Source organism: Anomaloglossus baeobatrachus, chromosome 3, assembly GCF_048569485.1.
Source record: "Anomaloglossus baeobatrachus isolate aAnoBae1 chromosome 3, aAnoBae1.hap1, whole genome shotgun sequence".
Taxonomy (NCBI): Eukaryota; Metazoa; Chordata; class Amphibia; order Anura; family Aromobatidae; genus Anomaloglossus; species Anomaloglossus baeobatrachus.
The window spans coordinates 417,139,702-417,166,289 of record NC_134355.1 but is presented as its reverse complement, the minus strand read 5'-3'; the positions used below and the strand labels follow the sequence as shown (position 1 = coordinate 417,166,289).

General features: G+C 41.6%; 1 protein-coding gene across 2 annotated transcripts in view; it reads right to left on the bottom strand.

Annotated features, from left to right (window-relative positions):
- The window catches only part of CSMD1 (CUB and Sushi multiple domains 1), a 2,926,925-nt gene that overhangs the window by 453,057 nt on the left and 2,447,280 nt on the right, over positions 1-26,588 (bottom strand). For both annotated transcript variants that reach the window (XM_075340315.1, XM_075340314.1), the window contains exon 37: positions 12,214-12,318. In XM_075340315.1, coding sequence (XP_075196430.1) covers positions 12,214-12,318 — 105 coding nt within the window. The remainder of the gene's footprint in view (positions 1-12,213; positions 12,319-26,588) is intronic.

Genomic DNA, 26,588 nt, shown 5'->3' with positions numbered 1-26,588 from the left:
GATGCCACTAGGTACACTGAGTGTTTGCTAGTATAATGGCTTGGTTAGAATGAGTTGTAGTGTGCAACGCAGGCAGACGCGCTCTGCAAATGTCTTTGCACTAGTGGGACTATAGCAAAGTCCAATAGCCACGTATAGGATGCCACTAGGTACACTGAGTGTTTGCTAGTATAATGGCTTGGTTAGAATGAGTTGTAGTGTGCAACGCAGGCAGACGCGCTCTGCAAATGTCTTTGCACTAGTGGGACTATAGCAAAGTCCAATAGCCACGTATAGGATGCCACTAGGTACACTGAGTGTTTGCTAGTATAATGGCTTGGTTAGAATGAGTTGTAGTGTGCAACGCAGGCAGACGCGCTCTGCAAATGTCTTTGCACTAGTGGGACTATAGCAAAGTCCAATAGCCACGTATAGGATGCCACTAGGTACACTGAGTGTTTGCTAGTATAATGGCTTGGTTAGAATGAGTTGTAGTGTGCAACGCAGGCAGACGCGCTCTGCAAATGTCTTTGCACTAGTGGGACTATAGCAAAGTCCAATAGCCACGTATAGGATGCCACTAGGTACACTGAGTGTTTGCTAGTATAATGGCTTGGTTAGAATGAGTTGTAGTGTGCAACGCAGGCAGACGCGCTCTGCAAATGTCTTTGCACTAGTGGGACTATAGCAAAGTCCAATAGCCACGTATAGGATGCCACTAGGTACACTGAGTGTTTGCTAGTATAATGGCTTGGTTAGAATGAGTTGTAGTGTGCAACGCAGGCAGACGCGCTCTGCAAATGTCTTTGCACTAGTGGGACTATAGCAAAGTCCAATAGCCACGTATAGGATGCCACTAGGTACACTGAGTGTTTGCTAGTATAATGGCTTGGTTAGAATGAGTTGTAGTGTGCAACGCAGGCAGACGCGCTCTGCAAATGTCTTTGCACTAGTGGGACTATAGCAAAGTCCAATAGCCACGTATAGGATGCCACTAGGTACACTGAGTGTTTGCTAGTATAATGGCTTGGTTAGAATGAGTTGTAGTGTGCAACGCAGGCAGACGCGCTCTGCAAATGTCTTTGCACTAGTGGGACTATAGCAAAGTCCAATAGCCACGTATAGGATGCCACTAGGTACACTGAGTGTTTGCTAGTATAATGGCTTGGTTAGAATGAGTTGTAGTGTGCAACGCAGGCAGACGCGCTCTGCAAATGTCTTTGCACTAGTGGGACTATAGCAAAGTCCAATAGCCACGTATAGGATGCCACTAGGTACACTGAGTGTTTGCTAGTATAATGGCTTGGTTAGAATGAGTTGTAGTGTGCAACGCAGGCAGACGCGCTCTGCAAATGTCTTTGCACTAGTGGGACTATAGCAAAGTCCAATAGCCACGTATAGGATGCCACTAGGTACACTGAGTGTTTGCTAGTATAATGGCTTGGTTAGAATGAGTTGTAGTGTGCAACGCAGGCAGACGCGCTCTGCAAATGTCTTTGCACTAGTGGGACTATAGCAAAGTCCAATAGCCACGTATAGGATGCCACTAGGTACACTGAGTGTTTGCTAGTATAATGGCTTGGTTAGAATGAGTTGTAGTGTGCAACGCAGGCAGACGCGCTCTGCAAATGTCTTTGCACTAGTGGGACTATAGCAAAGTCCAATAGCCACGTATAGGATGCCACTAGGTACACTGAGTGTTTGCTAGTATAATGGCTTGGTTAGAATGAGTTGTAGTGTGCAACGCAGGCAGACGCGCTCTGCAAATGTCTTTGCACTAGTGGGACTATAGCAAAGTCCAATAGCCACGTATAGGATGCCACTAGGTACACTGAGTGTTTGCTAGTATAATGGCTTGGTTAGAATGAGTTGTAGTGTGCAACGCAGGCAGACGCGCTCTGCAAATGTCTTTGCACTAGTGGGACTATAGCAAAGTCCAATAGCCACGTATAGGATGCCACTAGGTACACTGAGTGTTTGCTAGTATAATGGCTTGGTTAGAATGAGTTGTAGTGTGCAACGCAGGCAGACGCGCTCTGCAAATGTCTTTGCACTAGTGGGACTATAGCAAAGTCCAATAGCCACGTATAGGATGCCACTAGGTACACTGAGTGTTTGCTAGTATAATGGCTTGGTTAGAATGAGTTGTAGTGTGCAACGCAGGCAGACGCGCTCTGCAAATGTCTTTGCACTAGTGGGACTATAGCAAAGTCCAATAGCCACGTATAGGATGCCACTAGGTACACTGAGTGTTTGCTAGTATAATGGCTTGGTTAGAATGAGTTGTAGTGTGCAACGCAGGCAGACGCGCTCTGCAAATGTCTTTGCACTAGTGGGACTATAGCAAAGTCCAATAGCCACGTATAGGATGCCACTAGGTACACTGAGTGTTTGCTAGTATAATGGCTTGGTTTTAATGAGTTGGAGTGTGCAATGCAGGCAGACGCGCTCTGCAAATGTCTTTGCACTAGTGGGACTATAGCAAAGTCCAATAGCCACGTATAGGATGCCACTAGGTACACTGAGTGTTTGCTAGTATAATGGCTTGGTTAGAATGAGTTGTAGTGTGCAATGCAGGCAGACGCGCTCTGCAAATGTCTTTGCACTAGTGGGACTATAGCAAAGTCCAATAGCCACGTATAGGATGCCACTAGGTACACTGAGTGTTTGCTAGTATAATGGCTTGTTTAGAATGAGTTGTAGTGTGCAATGCAGGCAGACGCGCTCTGCAAATGTCTTTGCACTAGTGGGACTATAGCAAAGTCCAATAGCCACGTATAGGATGCCACTAGGTACACTGAGTGTTTGCTAGTATAATGGCTTAGTTATCAGTTGGAGTGTGCAGAGGACAAGAGGGTACAGTGGCAGGATTGTGGTGCTCTGGGTAGAGGAATGGAAGCCTGCCTTTCTATTCCCTCCTAATGGTGAAATGCAGGTAGGAAATCCCTGACCTGGGCTACACAGACGCTGTTGCTGTTTGCAGGACCTGTCACCTATGGCTCTCTGACCCTGCCGGTTGGAGCCCTTAAAAGGACTGCTATAAAGTGCTCTCCCTAAGCTGTCTAACGCTGTGTATGCAGCGCATACAGCTGTATCGGCTATAGGACTCAGGAAGACGGAGCTGCGACAGTGATGTCTGACACCAAAGACGCAGAAGGCAGATAATGGCGTCCGTGAAGAAAATGTCCGGTTTTATAATGCAGGGACATGTGACATGCAGATCCTATCACACATGCCGTTGCTTCTCTGGCTCAAAGTCCACTTAGCTGTGTGTGTGTCTGGGATTGGCTGACATGCTGGCCCGCCCCACAAGACGCGCGCACTTAGGGAAGGAAGACAAGAAAAAAAAAAAAAAAAAATGGCGATCGCCATTATAGAAACAGCAGTGATCTGAAGGCGCTGTTCACGCACACTATACACTGAAATGTGATAATAGTTTGATTCACAGAGTGACTTACACTATTACAGCAGAAACCAAGCTATGATTTAGCTGTTTTTTGGCTGCTAGAACCGTTCTCAAACGTTTCTAGAACTACCGAGCTTTTGCAAAAAGCTCGAGTTCTAGTTCGATCTAGAACATGCCCCAAAATCACTCGAGCCGCGAACTGGAGAACCACGAACCACGAACCGCGCTCAACTCTATTCATAGGCAATTTTTCCAGTATTGTCAAGCCATTAACTGATTTGACTAAGAAGGGAGCTGATTTTGTTAATTGGTCCTCAGAGGCAGTCTTGGCTTTTCAGGAGCTGAAAAGGAGGTTTACATCTGCTCCGGTCTTGCGGCAGCCTGATGTGTCTATTCTTTTTCAGTTGGACATCAATGCCTTGGAGATTGGAGCTGGGGCTGTCTTATCTCAAAGGCACCCTGTGACTTCTAAAATTAGACCCTGTGCCTTTTTTTCCTGGAAATTTTCACCACCAGAGCGAAATTATGATGTGGGGAATCAGGAATTATTGGCTATGAAGTGGGTTAGAAGAATGACGACATTGGCTGGAGGGGGCAAGACATCAAATTGTAGTACTTACTGATCATAAGTATTTGATCTATCTTGAATCTGCCAGGAGGTTGAATCCTAGGCAGGCTAGATGGGCCTTGTTTATCACGCGCTTTAATTTTGTGTTCTCTTATATTCCTGGTACTAAGATTATTAAGGCGGATGCCCTTTCTAGGAGTTTCTTGCTGATTCTCTGGATGTGACTGAGCCTGCTACCATCCTGCATGAGGGAGTGATTCTCTCTGCGATTTCACCCGATTTGAGACTTGCTCTTGAGGAATTTCAGGAGAACAAACCTGAAAGATGTCCTGGAGAGAAATTGTATGTTCCTGACCAATGGAGGAGTATAGTGATGTCTGAAATTCATTGTTTTGTGTTGGGTGGTCATCCTGGGATTTTTGGCACCAGGGATTTGGTGAGTAGGTCCTTTTGGTGGCCTTCTTTTTCTCGCGATGTGAGGAGTTTTGTGCAGTCCTGTGAGATCTGTTCTTGATCCAAGCCTTCTTGTTCTCATTCTAGGGGACTATTATTGCCATTGCTGGTACCTAAGAGACCATGAACTCACATCTCTATGGATTTTATTTCTGATCTTCCTGTTTCTCAGGGGATGATGGTTATTTGGGTAATCTGCGATAGATTTTCCAAAATGATTAATTGGGTGCCACTGCCTAAGTTGCCATCAGCTTAGAAGTTGGTATCTTTGTTTCTTCGTCAGGTGATTCGTTCGCAGAGTATTCCTGAGAAGATTGTGTCCCATAGGGGAGTCCAGTTTGTGTCTAGATTCTGGAGAGCTTTTTGTTCTAGGCTGGGAGTTGAGTTGTCCTTCTCCTCTGCGTTTCATCCTCAGACCAATGGAGAGACGGAAAGAACAAATCAGACTTTGGAAACCTATTTGCGCTGTTTTGTGTTGGCTGATCAGGACGACTGGGTTTCTTTTTTGTCCTTGGCTGAGTTTGCTCTTAATAATAGAGCTAGTTCAGCCACTTTGATGTCTCCTTTTTTTTGGAATTTCGGGTTTCATCCTCTGTATTCTTCGGGCCAGATGGAGGCTTCCGCCTGCCTGGGTGTTGATTCGGCAGTGGAGAAAATACAGCATATTTGGGATCAAGTGGTGACTAAATTGTCCCACTCCCAGGAAAATGCCCAACGGTTTGCCAACCGACGTAGGACTGTGGGTCCCCGGTTTAAGGTAAGGGGACTTGGTCTGGTTGTCTTCCAGACATGTTCCTATGAAAGTTTCTTCCCTGAAATTTAAGTCAAGGTTTATTGGACCTTATAAAATTTCGTGGGTAATTAATCCTGTCTCTTTCCGTTTGGCTCTTCCAGAGACTTTCAAAATTTACAATGTCTTTCATAAGTCTTTGTTGAAAAAATATATTGAATCAGTAGTGCCCATGGCTGCGCTTCCTGATCCTGTGTTGGCTGAAGCAGATCTGGAATATGTACTGGAAAAAAATTTGGATTCCTGTTTTGCTAGACGGAAGCTCCAGTATTTGGTCAAGTGGAAAGGTTACGGTCAGGAGGATAATTCTCGGGTGGTTGCTTCCGACATACATGCTGATCGCTTGATCCGTGCTTTTTATCGACCCCATCCTGACAAACCCGGGGGTTCTGGTGAGGGTTCGGTGACCCCTCCTCAAGGGGTGGGTAATGTTGTGAATACGTTTTCCAGTTTGGGGCTCCCTCCTGTGGTTACTGCTGGCAGTGCAGTTGATGTGTAGAATGAAAGTAACACACCTGCAGACTTGCAATCAGGGTCAGATTGGGATTAAACTTAGTAGCTTTCTCTTGTTACTTGCCAGTGGTCAATTGCTCCTGTGTGTTAAGGACATTCTGTAACCAGATCTGCTCACTTCCAGAACTACTCTCAGATAAGTGGTCTTTGTACCTCTGCTGTTTGTTTTCCACTTTCTTGTTGCTTTTTCTGTTTTGATACTAATGTATGATTCCTATTTTGTCTGTGTGGAGTTCGTGGGGGAATGGGATCATTCCCTGCTCGGATTGTCTGTATACTTAGCTCTATGATTTTGCAAGGTTTGTGTTTGTCATGCTTGGTATTAATTCAGTCCCTCATCTGTATTAGTGTTTTTGGATCCCAGTAACATCTGAGTGCTGGTACGGTGGGGGAGAGGTTGTGTGACCTCAGAATTTTTCCATATCAGTAGTGCTGGTATATATTAGGGTTATTACAGCTGCAGACAGTTGCTCTTACCTATCCTTTCCTATAAAGATAGTTTGGGCCTTACCTTTCCTGAATCTGTCTTTTCTGGCTTTATATTGTATTTTTCTATATCACCGTAGCCTTTATATGTGAAGGACTATCTATCCATCTTAGGGGACTACTCTTTGGCAGATTAGCTTTCTTATATTTCTATCTGTGAGATTATTTAGTTCACCAGCTTTGTTGAGGCATCCAGGTCATCGTAGGCACGCCCCACGGCTACTGTTAGTTGTGTGTCAGGATTAGGTCTGCAGTCCGTTAAGTTTCCAGCCACTCTGTTACCTTTTTGGGATTCCGCATTTTTTGATCCCCCTCGGTCCCTGAATCATAACAGTGAGTCCTGTTCTGAATTGAACCCTTCTTGTTATACCACTGTATGGGTTTGGCCACCATGCTGCCTATCGTTTTCAGAATGTTGGCAATCTCCTTATAGACTAGGCCATCTTTATGTAGAGCAACAATTCTTTTCTTCCAATCCTTAGAGAACTATTTGCCATGAGGTGCCATCTTGAACTTCCAGTGACCAGTATGAGAGATTGTGTGAATAATAACACCAAATTTAACACACTTGTTTCCCAATCACACCTGAGACCTTGTAACACTAATGAGTCACGCAACACCAGGTAGAGGAAATAGATAATTTGGATATATGGCAATAATAATAATAATATATAATATGGCAATTTTCACTTTTATACTCACTTGTGTTGCATGCAGCTTTGACATTAATGGCTGTGTGCTGAGTTATTTAGAAAGAACACTAAGCTTACTCTGCAAGCTGTATACTTATTTTTTTGCAATGTATCAAAGTGTCATATCTTCCATGTTGTCCGAACAAAAGATATAATACATTTTTACAAATAACGTGAGGGTTGTAATCACATATGTGATATACTGTATATATATTTTTTTTATATTTTATCACTTTTTAGAAAATTACTAATTTAATTAGTAAAACAGTCCCAGACCATCGCACTACCACCACCATGTTTTGCTGTTTGTTTTATGCTCCTCTCCTAAAATACTGTTACTTCTATGTCAGATATAATGGCACATACACCTTCCAAAAATACAACTTTTGTCTCGTAAGTCCACAGAGTATTCTCCCAAAGGTCTTGGGTATCATCAAGATGTTTTCTGGCTAAATTGAGACGAGCCTTTATGCTCCTTTTGGTCAGCAGTGGCTTTCATCTTGGAACTCTGCCATGCAGGCCATTTTTGCTCAGTCTCTTTCTTATGGTAGAGTCATGAACATTAACCTTAACTGAGGCAAGCAAGGCCTGCAGTTCTTTGGATGTTATTGTGGGGTCTTTTGTGACCTCTTTGATGAGTTATTGCTGCACTCAAAGGGTAATTTTGGTCAGCCGACCACTTCTGGGAAGATTCACCATTGTTCCATGTTTTTGCCATTTGTGGATAATGAATCTCACTGTGGGTCACTGGTGTCCCAAAGATTTAGAAATGGCATTATGACCTTTTCCATACCGATGGAGCTCAATTGCTTTATTTTGAATTGTTTCCTGAATTTCTTTGACTCGCAGCATGATGTCTAGCTTTTGACGATCTTTAGTCTGCTTCATTTTGCCAGGAAAGTCCTATTTAAGTGATTTCTTGATTGAGAACAGGTGTGGCAGTAATAAACTCATTAAACTCAGCTTCCCAAATATGTGATAAACCACAGGTAATTTATGTTTTAAGGGAAGGGTTAATCACTTTTTCACCCAGGGCCCTGTAGGTTGGATTTCTTCTTCCCATAATAATTAAGACATTCATTAATAAACTGCATTTCGTGTTTACTCATTTTATCTTTGTCTAATATTTAAATTTATTTGGTGATCTGAAACATTTAAATGTGACAAACATGGAAACGAATAAAAATTTAGTAAGGGGGTCAAAACTGTTTCACACCACTATATGGTTAGACAATGAACATCTAACTGTCAGTGCATGAGAGGATGTAACCATTGATATCTATGTTGTACTGCATTTCACATGAGGTAAGGGACATCAGGAGAACTATACTACATTTCTATTTAAAGGTATTTGCTAATATTATTATGCCTACTGTATATTTGCATAAGATCTTGGTGATAGGAATAAACCTTTAATGCGTGAAAGTGATTGCAGGCAATGTCCTCTCTCTGTCATTCATTAAGTTCATGTTATTGTCTTTTTTTTCCAGAAAAAAAGACCCATTCATTTTACTGCTAAAAACACCAAAGACGTTTATGCACCTAAAACAATAGATGCTGGTAGAAATGGAGACAAAAAAATGTTCATCTTATAATGTATGAAAGTGCCAGGGCAAAATGTAGATTCTAATGAGACATGATGTTTATTCTATATAAATATATATATGTATATATATATATATATATATATACATATATATATATATATATATATATATATATATATATATATATATATATATATATATATAAATTGATAGACATGAATAGCTAAATTGAAAGTATTCAAAATTTAAACAAATGCTGGTTTTATATACAGTAATTTTCAATTTTAAAAATATGTTGAATAAAATAAGTCCAATGACCCAATATATATGAAAAGCCTACCAAAACCTGGTCATTGTTCTATTTTTTTTCATGTTGAGAAATTTCTGAGTCATTGCTGAAGGGAATGAGTACTAATTGTAAGTTCACCGATGCAGAAAATTTAGAAACGTATTACAGATCACTTTTATGCAAGCATATTTTTAATCTCCAGAGACTTAAATTATGTGAACATAAATTCATAATTTCCTGTTTTCTAGTAATTTTTTTTCCTCTAAACTACATCCATGGGAGGGATGACAAAAATAACTTCTAACAATGGGCTCTAATTGCTCCTGCTCGGAGTGTCTCTATTATTAGCTACAATATTTTAAGAGCTAGTTCTTATTTGCCTAACATAATATTTTTATAGGATTTCCACTAATGCTCACATACCGACTTCTAGTCATTTTGTGGTAATGTATGATTTGCAATGTGACATTTTACATTTTATTTATTTATCTTTATTTTAAAAGTGGTAAAATGGATTATGATATCCTGGCAAGAAAGTCTTAACATGTGTAGATTTAACCAAAAATACTTTCAACCTCGATGCTGGTACATAATCATAAATTTTAAGTTGGTTCTGCTTGATTTAGTACTGAACAATAAGCTTTAATAATTTGGATGATGTTGGCGATAGAATGTCTTTACAAAGATATTCTTAGAGGTTAATGTCTACTTGGATGTCTCTCTTATATGCAACTTTCATATATATCAAAATATAGAAAATAAATTAATTTAGCGTATTTACTATTTGTACTCAACGTTCAAAAATGTACCGCAGAACATAAATTCACCTTGAAAATGAAAAAATATGTTTTTGTGACATATTGTTAAGTGACTCTGCAGGGAAATTACCATACCAAAAGAAATAAAGCCAATCATTTCTCATTTATTAAGATTCATATAATGGAAAACAAAATAAAAAAAAAAAACACAAAGTGAAACAGCTTAAGACTACTCAATAAGATTGCTTCATTGATATCTTAAATATAAAACATTTGGCTAGCAGACATTTTGTGGTTTGCATTTATAGTTTTGAATAACCTAAAAGAAGTATAACAAGCCCAAATAGTAAAAATATTTATTTTTATTCAAATTCATTAAAATTGTACAAACAATAGTGAAGAGCCCCCCAGAAAATAGTATATAAAAACAGAAAAGAAAAACAGGCGGACACCTGACATGTAACAAGTAGGTGAAAAAATATATATTGTATAAATAAATGATGTATCTCCAAGACGAACCATTTCAGTGCAAAGCACACGTCGAGTGAGACGAAACCCTGCATCTTCATTTAGTTACTTTAGGTGATGTACTCTAATTGAATGGGGTCTAAATATATGGTGTGGCCTTTGTTGATTTTTCCCATGTTTTTTGAATATATATTGTATTTAGGGGATATGCCTCTTGTTTGATATCCTCCTTCCTTATTATTAGGTGTGCTATGTATTATTTCCTTTAGACACTGAATATTTTACATATTTATGATTTATATATGGGTTTTCTTCAAATTTTCCCTAGTACATACCATATATTTATAAATCCTCATTAATTCATACGATATATATTATTTCACCTACTTATTACATGTCATGTATCTGTCTGTTTTTCTTTTCTGTTTTTATGTACTATTTTGGGGGGATCTCTTCCCTATTTTTTCTACAATTTTAATTAATTTGAAAAAAATTAATATTTTTACTATTTGGGCTTGTTATACTTCTTTTGGGTTATTCAGATTTATCATTAATGTATTAAGCTGCTACATAAAGTATTAAGTGTGGTGAATGGTGTATTTTTGCATTTATAGTTATGCCAAAATTATGACTGCAAAATAAATATTTACGTTTTTACAAAGAATTTAGATATATACCATTTTGTATAGATTTTTACATTTTAAAATTTCTCATTAAGATTACTTTTCCTAAAAACTAAAATCAAACAGTTCAGAGAATGAATTTTATTCAATTTTACAATAATTGAAAATAGCTTTGTAATGAAACATAAGAATGGTTTGTTAATTTGACCTTTGTCGTCCCATTAATCATACCGTTATTGCACAGCCCCTTATTCACTCTAGAAAGGTTAAGGCATTTTTGAGGTGAAAAAATATATATCTGTTATACAAATTAAATGTCTGTATACTGTAATAGCCTTCAGAGCTCTTTTGTTTCATTCCAGTAATTGCAAAAGGTTTTTCATAAAAACAAGAGTCTGAACTAGTGCAGATTACATACTGACAATGAAAAATGTCTGTGTGCATCATGGTTATAATATGGATTTTGTCCTTTTGTTTTTTTTCTAAGGTACAAAGTAAATAGATTACATATTGTTCTACAAAGACATTGGTGTAAATGAATACTAAGAATGAATAAGAAGTCAGAGATGTCGCAGAAGAACTAATCATAATAAAACCCTTGTGAAATTAATTAAATAAATTGCACAATATAACAACTTTTCCTGTGAATAGAAATGAGTGAATGTATTTGCTTAGGTTCAATTAGTAATTGAAATTGGGTTGAAAAATTATGTCTGGCAATACAATTCCATATCTTACACCATATTAAAAGCTGGAATGCACATCAGTGTGCAAAGATGCTTAGGACCAAAATACTATTCTGTGTAAGCTGTTAACAGATTATGAATGGGAAACATAGGTAAACCAAACTTGGCTTCATCAGGTAGGGTTATGTTCCCTTCTGTTCCCCATAAGCTATTAGCTAAATGTCGTAGACTGTGGAGTGTTACGTTGCACATGTACTGTGGTTGATGGTTAGACAAATAAGAATTTGGTACTTGCATTTGTGAAATTTCCCTAAACAAAGATTAATCTAGTTGGTTTGAAAAGATTCTTTGGAACTCTGAGCTATAATTATCCTCTACATGTACTTTAGTAAAACACTATATCATCACCGTATTATGAGATTTGCCTAAAGGTTCATGTATAACGGTAGAGAGTGAATGGAGCCTTGCCTTCAAAAGAATTCAGTTATTTGCACCAAAATTCCAGTACATGGGACCCCAAGCACCTCCCTGTGCATGTGTAGTCAGCGGAGCACCTTGCAATGCCCTGAGGAGAAGTGCGTAAGCTAGGAAGCAACCAAAATAGATAGTTAACTATCTTCTTAGCTTGTGAATATATGATGACAACAAACTAGCTTGGGGTTCAATGGACCCCATACAATTAGTTAAAGGTTAATATTAATATTCATCAGCATGGAGATTTTGTCAGATTTTGTGCCCAAGCTGAAAAATTGGTCCATTATTTTTTCACATCGAATCAAGACAAGAAAGGAGGCATGTGAAGGTACATGAGAGGGGTCATTCTTGAGTCTAATAAGTCCCTGTTTGTTTTGCCTAGGGAGATAATATTGCCAGTCCATAATAATAATTTTAGAAAGTGTGTTTCTATCAAAGATCTTTACATCTGTATTGGCATTACATTTTTTTGACAACTTACTTTTATATTCCAGGTGAAATCCAGCTGCTGATACACTGATATCACTTTGGAAGTGTAGATAAAGCTGATTTGATGTGCTGTTTAATAGAGCTGGCACTGTGGTTCCTTAAAGAAAAAAAATATATTTCTTAATCAAGCAGCATATAATAAGGTTAATAAGATGTCACAGTGGGTAGGATTGATAGTAAAACATGTAAACAGCAATCAACAGGTATGCAGCAATCAAATATACAACAGGTATACAGCAATCCACCCATACCTGTTAACTAGTTAAATCCTGCAGTGAGAAGCTGATGACCCCTTTCGCTGTCATGATGGAGTTTTTGTTAATGTTGGCTGATTGCCAGCATTCACAGGAGATCAGCTTTTCTGCTGTTCAGAGGGATGCTGAAGGATTGCTCTGAACAGCAGCGCAATCAGACAGTGGGAACTTCAAGTTTAAGAGACTAGTAAAATAGATAAGAAAATAGTTTTTAAAAATATAATAATTAAAAAAACAAACATATTTGGTGTTATTATTATTATTTATTATTATAGCGCCATCAATTCCATGGCGCTTTACATGTGAAAGGGTATTGCCATGTTCAGAAATGCCCAATCTATCAAAATATAAAATAAATGAATCTGATTGGTAAAGGTTGCAGAGAGAGAAAATAAAAATTAAATCTCCGGAATTACGCTTTTTTGGTCTCCCCACCATAGCAATAAAATGAAATAACAGACAACCAAAACATCGCATCTATCCAAAGATGGTAAATTAAAAACATCATCTAAAGATGCAAAGAATAATCTGTCACACAACCCTAGATACCAAGAAATGATGATGCTATGAGTCTTGTAAAATGGCAACAAAAATGCAAGTCTTTTTTGACAAATTTCAGAATTTTTTTTCACTACTTAAAAGTAAAAATATACATGTTTATTATCTACAAACTATTACTGACCTGGGGAATCATACAACCAGGTCAGTGTTACCACATAGTGAACATGACAAATTAAGAACCATCGTGGAATTGCAGTTTTTTTGCAATTTCACCACACTTGGATCCCCCCCCTTTTTTTTTAAGTAGAATATGTGGCAGAATGAAATGGGGTCATTAAAATTGCAACTGATCCTGCAGAAAACAAGCCCTAAAATGGCTATATTGACAGAAAAATTTTAAAAAAATGATGGCTCTTGGAACAAGGAGGAAATAACGAAAAGGAAAATAGCCAGGGAGCGAAGGGAAGGGGTTAACTTAAAATATTGCTAAACACAAAAAAACAGTGTGGAAAATAAGTTGTACTGTTTAATGTAATAAGAAATTTTCCTTTAAAGGGGTTTGTGTGCTATTTGGACAACCCTTTCTTAAATGAAACATTGATCAATGAAAAATAAAAATAGCATATACTAACCTCTTAGGGCTCATTCACATGACCGTTCCGTTTGTCCTGTTCAGTTCCTGTTTTTTTGCAGACCCACGTACAGGACCATCTTTTCAATGTCTTTTGTGTAGGATCGGATGGTACACGGTAGCACTTCCGTGTGCATCTGATCCTACAAAAAAGCACATCGGATGCCATATGTCTGTTCCGTTATTATGGAACATGTCCTATTCTGTTCCGTAATAATGGACTGTGACTCAATACAAGTCAATGGGCCCGCAAAATCCCCAGAAGCCACACGGAAGCACTTCCGTGTGACTTCCGTAGGGTGCCCGTGCAGTCTGTGTCCTACACCCTGCCAGCCCCGCAGCTGCCCGCACTGCAGTGTGTCCGCATATGCCCGCACTGCAGTGTGTCAGCATATGTCGGCACTGCAATGTGTCCGCATATGCCTGCACTGCAATATCAGCATATGCCCGCACTGCAGTGCGAGCAGCCGTGGGCATGATGAGCGCTGCCATCAGGAGATTAGTAAAGTTTATTACCTGCGGTGATGAAGTCCTGCCCTCCTGACGTCACTGCTCGTCACTGACCACCGCATTCTCCCATCTCCTCTCGTGGGCGGGCCCGAGACTGTGACTAGCGGTGACATCACAGACCGCTCGTGAGAGGTGATCTGAGAACGCGGCGGTCATTTAACTCAGTCACTAGCGCTGACATCAGGAGTGCAGAGGCTTCCATCACCGCAGGTAATGTACCTCGCTAACCTCCTGAAGTCAGCGCTGGTCATGCCCTGCAGTGACCTGGGCTGACCTATTCATGTTAGCTCAGGTCACTGTACTGCTCTCCCAGCCCATGGGGAACATTCTGTTCTTCATTAACTGGGATAGTGAGTATAGATCATCGTCGGACCCACTTATTGGATTACGCCAGACCCGGATTTGTTTTTTCTTTTCAATAAATTGGTGAAAAAGGGAATGTCTTGGGGAGTGGTTTTTTTTAAAAAAAATATATTTGTTGTCTATTTTTTTTAAATTACTGACTGGTTTATGATGTCGGGTATTTGATAGACGCCGTGACATCAGTAAACAGTAACCTCAGGGCTTGATGCCAGATGACATTACACATCTGTTATCAACCCACATACCCCGTTTGCCACCGCACCAGGGCATCAGGATGAGCTGGAGAAAAGCACCAGGATTAGCACATCTAATGGATGAGCCACTTCTGGGGCAGCTGCGGCTTGCTATTCTTAGGCTGGGGAGGGTCCAATAACCGCGGACCTCCCTAGTCTGAGAAAACCAGACCCCAGCTGTTCGCTTTACCTTGGCTGGTGATCAAATTTAGGGGGGGGACCCCACGTTTTTTGTTTTAAATTATTTATTTAATTTAAAAAAACAGTGTGGGGTACCCTCTATTTTGGATTACCAGCCAAGGTGAAGCTGTCAGCTGTGGTCTGCAGGCTGCAGCCATCTGCTTTATCCGAGCCGGCTACAAAAAATAGAGGGGACCCCACATCGATTTTTATAAGTATTTACTTATTTTTTGGCTAAATGCAAGGCTAAGTACCCTTTAGTGCCACATGAAAGGCACTAAAGGGTGCAAGATTTCAAAATGCTGGGGAGTGGGACATTATACAGTGCCTACAAGTAGTATTCAAGCCCCTGCAGATTTAGCAGGTTTGATAAGATGCAAATAAGTTAGAGCCTGCAAACTTCAAACAAGAGCAGGATTTATTAACAGATGCATAAATCTTACAAACCAACAAGTTGTGTTGCTCAGTTAAATTTTAATAAATTTTCAACATAAAAGTGTGGGTCAATTATTATTCAACCCCTAGGTTTAATATTTTGTGGAATAACCCTTGTTTGCAATTACAGCTAATAATCGTCTTTTATAAGACCTGATCAGGCCGGCACAGGTCTCTGGAGTTATCTTGGCCCACTCCTCCATGCAGATCTTCTCCAAGTTATCTAGGTTCTTTGGGTGTCTCATGTAGACTTTAATCTTGAGCTCCTTCCACAAGTTTTCAATTGAGTTAAGGTCAGGAGACTGACTAGGCCTCTGCAACACCTTGATTTTTTCCCTCTTGAACCAGGCCTTGGTTTTCTTGGCTGTGTGCTTTGGGTCATTGTCTTGTTGGAAGATGAAATGACGACCCATCTTAAGATCCTTGATGGAGGAGCGGAGGTTCTTGGCCAAAATCTCCAGGTAGGGCGTGCTATCCATCTTCCCATGGATGCGGACCAGATGGCCAGGCCCCTTGGCTGAGAAACAGCACCACAGCATGATGCTGCCACCACCATGCTTGACTGTAGGGATGGTATTCTTGGGGTCGTATGCAGTGCCATTCAGTCTCCAAACGTCACGTGTGTGGTTGGCACCAAAGATCTCGATCTCATCAGACCAGAGAACCTTGAACCAGTCTGTCTCAGAGTCCTCCAAGTGATCATGAGCAAACTGTAGACGAGCCTTGACATGACGCTTTGAAAGTAAAGGTACCTTATGGGCTCGTCTGGAACGGAGACTGTTACACCTCGTGGCTCTCCTGTTGCAAGGAATGAGGTGGTCCCCCATTCCTTGTCTGCCGCGAGCCCTCCTGCTCAGCAGCACCAAAGGTCTGGGAGATTGCGCAGTCTGCAGGAGTTGCTTCCTTGGAGATGCAGCAGAAGGGTGACACCTGGTGGTTCTACCCTTGCAAGGAATGGAGTGGTCTCCCATCCCTTGTCTGCCACGAGCCCTCCTGCTCAGCATCACAGAGGGTCTGGGAGGTTGCACAGTGTGCAAGGGATGGATGATCAGGGACGCAGCAAGACTTCCCTTATCTCTGCACATTGTGAAACCGAGGATCCCGCCTTTATGACCCAGAGGCAGGAAGATGAGTATGTGCCCCACGTGACGTCTTCTGATTCGCTCACTGATAGCACACGGCCCGATAACGAGGCTGGTGGTGTGCTGAATCCTGACTGGCCGGGCCAAGACGTCACGAATCCTGATTGGGTCACGTCCATCTCGCGCCCGCCCTTGGGTGGAGCTACACCTCCTTAAAAGCTCCCCCTGCCATCATGGCGGCGCGCGACCGTCCTTCTATGTTTGGATGTCTGGCAGCGTGCTGCCACGCCACTGCTCAGGCATTATTGTCTTTTGTGGGCTTGGCCCTTGCTGCTTAGGCAGCACCTGGTTTGCAGGCCGTGTTCCTGCCTTGCTGCTCCGGCAGTATCTCCTTCGGCAGGCCGTGTTCCTGCCTTGCTGCTCCGGCAGTATCTCCTTCAGCAGGCCGTGTTCCTGCCTTGCTGCTCCGGCAGTATCTCCTTCGACAGGCCGTGTCCCTGTCCCAGGTGAGCTCCTCGAGTCTCCACCGGACTCACCTGGTTATTGAAAGCACACGTGCGTGGGCACCTCTGTGCTACCCTCGTGCCATATCTTGTGATTCCCGCTGGCACACGTGCGTAGGCACCTCTGTGCGTCCCCGTGCAACAGGTACACCGATCGAGAAGCCCCGAGCCATACAACCCTCACGGGTTAGGGCGGACCGGTGTACATAGATCGTCTGTGACATTCCAGACGATCACTAGTAGCAACCCGCTCACTCTTTCCTGACCATAGCAGCGGTTCCTTACACCGCACAGTGGACCTTGACCGGCGGAAGCTGTCCATTTCCCATCTTGGCACGCTTCCCCGGATCCCCCTCGTAACAGGAGACAATTGCGGTGGAGTACGTTAGTTATGGTATTGACTGAAACCAATGTCTCCGCTGCCATGAGATCTTCCCGGAGCTCCTTCCTTGTTGTCCTTGGGTTAGCCTTGACTCTTCGGACAAGCCTGGCCTCGGCATGGGTGGAAACTTTCAAAGGCTGTCCAGGCCGTGGAAGGCTAACAGTAGTTCCTTAAGCCTTCCACTTCCGGATGATGCTCCCAACAGTGGAGACAGGTAGGCCCAACTCCTTGGAAAGGGTTTTGTACCCCTTGCCAGCCTTGTGACCCTCCACGATCTTGTCTCTGATGGCCTTGGAATGCTTCTTTGTCTTTCCCATGTTGACCAAGTATGAGTGCTGTTCACAAGTTTGGGGAGGGTCTTAATTAGTCAGAAAAGGCTGGAAAAAGAGATAATTAATCCAAACATGTGAAGCTCATTGTTCTTTGTGCCTGAAATACTTCTTAATACTTTAGGGGAACCAAACAGAATTCTTGTGGTTTGAGGGGTTGAATAATAAATGACCCTCTGAATAAACTTTTCACAATTTAAAAAAAAAAAAAAAAAAAGAAATAACACTCTTTTTTGCTGCAGTGCATTTCACACTTCCAGGCTTATCTACAGTCCAAATGTCACAATGCCAAGTTAATTCCAAATGTGTAAACCTGCTAAATCTGCAGGGGGTTGAATACTACTTGTAGGCACTGTATGTCTTTCTCATCTATTATCTATCTATCCGTCTATCATCCCTCCATTCACTCATTCATTCATTCCTCTATTTATCCCTCTATCTATCTTTGTCTCTCTATCTATCCCTCTATCTATCTATCAATCTGCTTCTGTGTTTTGCGGTTCACAAAAAAACAGAAGGCACACAGATGACACACGGATGCCACACGGCCCATATACGGAACGGAACAGATGTCACACGGATGCCACATGGATGCATCCATGAAAAAAATGGACCGTGTTTTGCGGACCGCAAAAACGGAACAGTCATGTGAATGAGCCCTTAAGTGTGCTTTACACGAGACGAGCTATCGTGCGATGCATCATCGGGGTCACGGTTTTCGTGACGCACATCCGGCATCGTTCACGACGTCGTCTCGTGTAACACCTCCGAGCGACGCTGTAGCGCTCACAAATCGTGAGTCGTGTACTCGTCACTCAGTTTCAAAATATTGTTTATTTAAAATGGCACCGGTTGTTCATCATACCCGGGGCAGCACACATTGCTTCGTGTGACACCCCGGGAACGATGAACTCAGCTTACCTGCATCCCGCGGCACCTGCCGGCTATGTGGAAGGAAGGAGGTGGGCGGGATGTTTACGTCCCGCTCATCTCAGCCCCTCCGCTTCTATTGGCCAGCGGCTGTGTGACGTCGCTGTGACGCTAAACGTCCCTCCCACTTCAGGAAGTAGACGTTCGTCGCCCACAGCGAGGTCGTCCGGAAGGTAAGTGCGTGTGATGGGGGTTAAACGAGTTTGTGAGCCACGGGCAGTGATTTGCCCGTGATGCAAGAACAACGGGGGCGGGTACAATCACTCGTGCTACCGCACGATAGATCGACTCGAGTAAAGCACCCTTTAGACTGGCACTATTTCAGCAATGCTGTGTTGTGTCTGCAGGCAATCAATTTTGGAAGGATAAGGCACAGCCAGAGAAGTACAGAGAAGTCAAGGTGCACTTGTCGGCTTCCAAACCAAACGTATTCAAGTAAATACAAGGCACTCTACAAATATAATTTGTGTGTTATTTTCTTTCAAAAAACAGGTGGTTGACAATGTTGTGACATTTCAGCCACGGGATGGCCTTCATCAGACACTCCTGCCAGTAATAGGTCTAAGTAATGAAGCAACATTTTAGTTAGCGGTATGTACCACAATATCAGGTTAACCCTGCTGTTCTGTTCGCATTTGCTATACACTTGTACTGTTCCCGGGTCAATATGACCCGACCTATTAATTCTTGATTTTTAGCTACTCTAATTGTTTTATTTGAATACTTTTCTCATTGAAATACTGTATGTGAACATGGTTGATCATAAACAAATGAAAAATTTAAATTCAAAATTAATTATTTTTTTTCGTAAAAAGGTTACACAGGCTTTTTGCAATTATCTTCGATTGTTGACATTCTGCACACAAATAATAAAGAAGCTTTACATTACTATTACTAAAACATGAAATTTAACTTTTTGAAAACAAATTTTATAAATCAAGAAATGAAAAATCATAAAAACTTCAACCTTTTTAGAAAGAAAAAAGAATAAACTGAACATGTTCATGCGTTTTTACACTAAACACAATAATAAGACACATGTCCTTTACACAGATATTTTGAACATCAAGCACGTCAGATTAGTCTTATTGTCACAGGAAGATGGACAGAAGCTACATCTCTTCCTTTTTTTGCTGGTAGCTGTGCTGGTGGAGGCCGTGGATGTGGAGTCTCTTTCTTGAGCATGCCGGACACTTTTTACAATGGCTGTTGCTCCATCACTTCTGGGGGTCACTTTTCTGCTCCAAATATATGGCCTCACCAGGGATTTTCCCAATTCCTCAAGAAATAATCTTCTTTTATGCAGCTTATTCCGGTTCCAATCGGGGTCGATTTCTCTCCATAAGACAAATGCATTGTATGCAGAAACGTCCAGTATGTTATAAAAAAAAATCATTGGCCACCGATTGGTTTTGCGTTTGCATGTATATGTTGATATTGCTTGGTCTAAAGTATCAACTGCTCCCTTTGTGGCATTATAATCCAAATAATGTCAGGTTTTCTGTCTTCTCTATCACTTACGGCATTGTCATGGTGCATTGTGCTCATTAGAATTACCTGTTTGGTTTTTTTTGGAACATAAGAAACAACAGTTGTATTTCCAGAAAAATAAAAAGTAGAACTGTACACCTCTCTCTTGCTAAGGATACCTTGCGGTAGTTCAGGTTTGTTTTTTCTCATAGTACCCAGCATGGTAAGTTGTTTTTTCTTCAACATCTGGCCTAGTTGATAGGATGTAAAAAAGTTGTCACATGTGACATTTTGTCCTTTTAGTCCATGAGTCAAATCTAGAACAACACGCATACCATGATTTTTTTCAGGTATTTCATCAGGGGTTTTTCCTGTATACACCATTTTGAGATGAAGTACACATAAAAAAACATAACTTTTGCAGTCAGAAATAATCAGAGTCCTGTAGAACAGTATAAAATGCTATCGGGTCATATTGACCCGAACAGTACAAGTGTAACAATCAGCGTGTAGCAAAAAGTAAACAAAAAAAAACAAAAAAAAAACAAAAAAAAATGTAGAGCTCCACAAATGAGGAGAAGTCAAGAACCACTAGTTTCAAATCCTCATTAAAAAAAATCTGCAGGGTCTCAAAAATCATTTCGGGTCATATTGACCCGAACAGTACAGCAGGGTTAAAGCAGCGTCTTATATAAATGAATGACCAATATCAGCATAAAAGTAGCTAATCTGAATAGTGGCTGAGAACACTAAAGCAGGTGTATGGAGTACCTTACACAAAGAGCAAATGTTAGCACAAGGAAAAATAGCTGTGTCCACTGCTATGCAGTATCAATAGTGCAACAGGGTGCCTGATTTAAGTAACGCCTTATATAGAGAGCAAGTGTCAGCACAGGATCAAGCAGTACTATTTCTGCACCTATAATATAAATTACGTTACCTGTCATTTTTTCATGCCTTTTTATGTTCTTTTCATGCATTTTTATTGCATTTTTGACCCTGTATTATATCATGTTTTAAATAAAACCAAGGAATTAAGCAACAACATGATATTATAATAATAATAATAATAATAATATTTATTCACCTAAATAGTGCCCTTAATTGTATGCTAGTGTAAGAGCTCGTTCCCACTGTAGCCATTTTTCAGACAACCCCCCCAAAAAGTAAATAAATAAATTGAGCATATACCCTATAATAAGTAATTAGGTAAACAGTGATAGTATATGTAAATAACATAGGCTAATTTGTTAACGCTATTTTGATAAAAATAGAGCTTACTATGGACAGGTGTACCAACTTACGCTCCTCATCATTTCTTTTGTTTTACTGTAGTTTCCTGTACTTTGTACAAACATCAGCATGTCCCCCCTTTCTGAGGTAGGCATATATACCTATATGCAGGGACTGTCCCAAATGGGTCCCTGCAGCAGTGTGATCGCTTTTATTCTTTTCTTATCCAGTTTTATTAGTCCAATTTAGCAACTGTACACTCATCAACTATGCTGCATACTGTGCTGCATGTTTTGTTTTATGGTTACTAGGGAAGAGTGAACCTGCAGATATCCGGAATCGGAGTGTCTAACCAGATTTTTCAACAATACCTGGCTCAGGACTAAAGTTAATTCTAGATAGCTGGCCGGACACCAATACCCAAATAAGTCTAAGGGGACCCGAATATTGTGCTTTAAATAGTGGTAAAAAGGGCTAGAGGGATTGCAGCAAAAAAAAAACAAACTGCAAAAACAATGAGGTTTTGAAGCGATATTGATGTGAATTCTTGCCAGGAGATGCAGATTTGGAGTATGAATAAGGAGTATAAATTTTAGCACCAAATCTGCATCTCTTTGCACAAAAACATTTTTTACCCCATTTCAGTGTCGATTTCTGCCAGGAAATTTGGTGCAGAAATCTGGTGTATGAAACAATTCTAGTTGGCAACAGGCTGCTATTTTTAGGCTGAGGTGCCCAATAACCATTGGTCACCCCATCCAGAGAATACCAGCCCCCAGCTGTAGGCTTTATCATGGCTTGATACAAAATTGGGGGGAACCACACGCCATTTTTTATATGATTTATTTAAATAATTTTAATTAAAAAAAAACCACATGGGGTCCGTCGTATTTTGATACACAGCCAAGATAAGCACACGGCTGAGGGCTGTAGCCTGTAGTCCTATGCTTTATCTGTTTTAGGTATCATAATATGGGGGACCCTATGCAAATGTATTCACTTTTAGAACACTATAGACACACAAACTGTCTGTGATTCCAAGTAGTCACACATGTTATCACACAGGGTGGGGGTGTGGTTTGACTGCAACCAATCACAAATGCTGGGACTGCTGGTAGTTGGGGAAAGTGGTGATTATGTATGAGGGAAATTAGCAGCCCTGAAAGTAATCTTACAGTCACACGGGAGACTCGGTAAATATAATGCACCTGTTTATCCCTATTTTCTGTCTTTTTCATTTATTTTTGTAATTATATAGATGGCTGGCTCCAGATAGTTACATGGAGTTCTATGAGAACATCTTGCCCAGGATTGGTACATGGATACTATGTATCCTGCAAAGATCCCAAATTAGATAGTCTGGGTTTGCCCATCACTAGTCATTACCCATATGTAGCTATTTTGCAGCATAGCACTTTAGAGTTAAATTGTATTTTTTGTTCAAAAGGGATAATGTCACAGGTGTATCATAGGTGACAGACAGTCCTGTGGTGTTCATCTATAGAACGTCACAGCATTTGACTGCACAAACTGCTCCCTAACCACATATTTTTCCAATTTGGTTTTCATACTTTTTCATTAAGGACCATGTGGATTTCCTCAGCCTGTCAGCTGCTGTTCATCAGTACTTCCCTTGCCTTTATATACCTTCACTTGCTAGTACTCGGTGCTGGTGATATTTCATATATCTTATCAAGCCTTTAGTGTTAGCAGTCGGTTTGCATACATCTGGAGAATCTTGGTAGTTAAGCATTTTTTCTCCCAGAGTCATCTGGAGATAAGATGTTTGTTGTTTTCCCTTATTTGTTAACCCTGTGTGTCCTTTAGCACCTAGTAGGGTTGACAAAGCACTCATTTCATTGGCTCTCTACCTAGGGTGCAGATGAGATGCAGCCTAGTGCCAGGTATCCAGCTAGGTGCATAGGTGCGGAACCTATCTAGGGTGGTGGGGGGACCAAGGGTCCAGCGGTAAGCTTGGTCAGGGGTCACTATCGTCCCCTTCCCTAGACACAGAGCTTCTCTTCCATTCCCTTTCACCATTCACTTAGCACTTCCCCATTCCTAGAGTGACATTATCACCAGCCACACACGAAAAAGGAAGAGAAAAATGACACTTTTCTTCGTTTGGTTATTGTGGTTGTTTTTTTTCCCATGGATGCCATCACTGATCTGGCTCAGCGGCTTCAGGGTCTGTCACTGGAGGTAACAGACATTAACTTATCTATGCAGCAGCATTTGCGGTTTCAAAACTCTTGATTTTGTAGATTCTTAAGATAGACAGGCCCACCCAGAGCCCAAGATTGCTCTCCCTGAAAAGGTTTGCAGGGGTTAGAGACAAATTATTTTTGTGCAAGAGGGACAGTAGATTGTGCTTTATGCTTCACCATAAGTCATCTGGGAAAGAGAAGCAACAAGTGGGGATTGAGATCTTGCTGTTACAGGGGAATCCACAATCATGGGCTTTCTCTTTGCCAAATGACTCTAGTTGCCTCTGGTCAGTGGATGGATTTTTTGAGTCCCTGTGTCTCAAATATGATGATCCTGACTGAGTCTTTTTGGTTAAGTCCAGGCTGCTTTATCTCAAGCAGGGGAGTCGGTTGGTGGAGACTTATTGCTCTGAATTTTGTAAATGGGATACCAACACCAAGTGGAACAACCTGGCCTTGAGAAGCCAGTTTTGCCGGGAACTTTCTGAGAGGTTGAAAGATATTTTGGTCATTTATGAAACCCCAGAGACCTTGTAGACCGTCATGTCATTGGATATATGTATGGAAAGACACTTCTGAGATAGAATTGTAAGACTAATTTCCCCAGAGACCATACCTCGGGGCAGCACTCAATTGTTTGGGGCGTAATCTGTGGGACAATCATCACTCATGGATTTTGAGGAGCCCATGCAGTTAGGAAAAGCTACTACTTCCCATATTTCCCCTGACATCTGCCATAAAGAAAGGGTTTTTTGTGGTAAAGAAAGTCATTTTATTAGAGGCTGCCCTTCGATTCCTAAGCAAAAAGAAACATCTGGGCCTCAGCTCACACTTGGTGGTGTGGGGGTGGACAATTGGAGTGTGTGTTTGTCTTGTACATTTAATTCTCAGTTTGTCCTGACAGCAATGGTGGCATTAGAAAGCAAGACTGAGAAAATTTCTGTTTGTGGACAGTGGAGCAGGAGTCAGCATGCTGGATGCTCTGTTTATTACATAGATAGATTGGCAATCAAGGGAAATTGTGGAGTGGGGAAATTACTGTCTTGATAATTGTCTGAACACTTCTCTCTCTGCAGACACTACAGAGACCTTACCGGTATTTTTGTCTGGTTTTGAGGATATATTTTTAGAGATGGGGTGTCAGGGTTTGCCTCCCCATTGTGTATACAACTGTCCCATTAATCTGCTTCCTGCAGCAAAACTACCCATATCCAGATTGTATAATCTTTCTGGTCCAGAGAGACAAGCCATGAAAGTTTACATTCCTAAAAGTTTGGAGAAAGGGACATATCAGACCTTCCTCTTCACCCGTGGTGGCAGGGTTTTTCTTAATTAACAAGAAAGACAGGGATATCTGCCTTTGTTTGGATTTTCAGGAATTGAATCTGTTTACCATAAGACACCCATATCCTCTCCCTCTGATCCAAATTTATTCAATCAGATTGTGGGAGCTAAATGCTTCTCCAAGTTGGACTTAAAGCCTGCTTTACACGTTGCAATTAGTTGTACAATCGCATTTGCGATGTGACACGCCCAGGTTGCATACGGGATCTTATGAGTTTGCACGTAGGTCGTTCATTTGCTGTCACACGAGCGTTAGTAGTCTATGTTAAATTGATCAATTTTGTGTGCGATCCTTTAGATCATGTGTACTGTGACGTATGCATTGGGCACCTTTTTTTTTTTTATTTATTGACTTGCCAAGCGTGTGTAATGTGTAGGGATGCGTTTTTACTATGTCATCTGCCATTCAGCTCTGCTACATGGCTGCTGACAGCAAACACAGACAGCCATGTAGCAGAGCTGAATGGCAGATGACAGCAGACACAGACAGAGCTGCACTGTCAGAATGAACTTGGGTGAACCTCACCCGAATTCATTGTCATGCTGCGGCTCTGTATGTGTCGCGCCCTGATTAGCGGTCACCTGTGAAGGACTCACCTGTGACCGCTAAACTCCTGAGTAACTGAATTGAGCAGCCCTCTCTCATACACTCACCGATCCCCGACGCGGCGCTCCACGGCATTCACACTGCTCCGGCGGCTTTTACTATTTTGAAAAAGCCGGCCGCCCATTAAACAATCTCGTATTCCCTGCTTTACCCGCCCACCGGCGCCTATGATTGGTTGCAGTGAGACATGTCCCCACGCTGAGTGACAGGTGTCACACTGCACCCAATCACAGCAGCCGGTGGGCGTGTCTATACTGTGCAGTGAAATAAATAATTAAATCATTAAAAAAAACGGTGAGCGGTCCCCCCAATTTTAAAACCAGCCAGATAAAGCCATACGGCTGAAGGCTGGTATTCTCAGGATGGGGAGCTCCACGTTATGAGGAGCCCCCCAGCCTAACAATATCAGTCAGCAGCCGCCCAGAATTGCCGCATACATTAGATGCGACAGTTCTGGGACTGTACCCGGCTCTTCCCGATTTGCCCTTGTGCGTTGGCAAATCGGGGTAATAAGGAGTTTTTGGCAGCCCATAGCTGCCAATAACTCCTAGATTAATCATGTCAGGCGTCTATGAGACACCTTCCATGATTAATCTGTAAATTACAGTAAATAAACACACACACCCAAAAAAATCCTTTATTAGAAATAAAAAACACAAACATATACCCTGGTTAACCACTTTAATCAGCCCCAAAAAGCCCTCCATGTCTGGCGTACTCCAGGATGGTCCAGCGTCGCTTCCAGCGCTGCTGCATGGAGGTGACCGGAGCTGCAGCAGACACAGCCGCTCCTGTCACCTCCACACAGCAACTGAAGACAGCCGCGCGATCAGCTGAGCTGTCACTGAGGTTACCCGCGGCCACCGCTGTATCCAGTGACAGCGGGTAACCTCAGTGACAGCTCAGCTGATCGCGCAGCTGTCTTCAGTTGCTGTGTGGAGGTGACAGGAGCGGCTGTGTCTGCTGCAGCTCCGGTCACCTCCATGCAGCAGCGCTGGAAGCGACGCTGGACCATCCTGGAGTACGTCGGACATGGAGGGCTTTTTGGGGCTGATTAAAGTGGTTATCCAGGGTATATGTTTGTGTTTTTTATTTCTAATAAAGGATTTTTTTGGGTGTGTGTGTTTATTTACTGTAATTTACAGATTAATCATGGAAGGTGTCTCATAGACG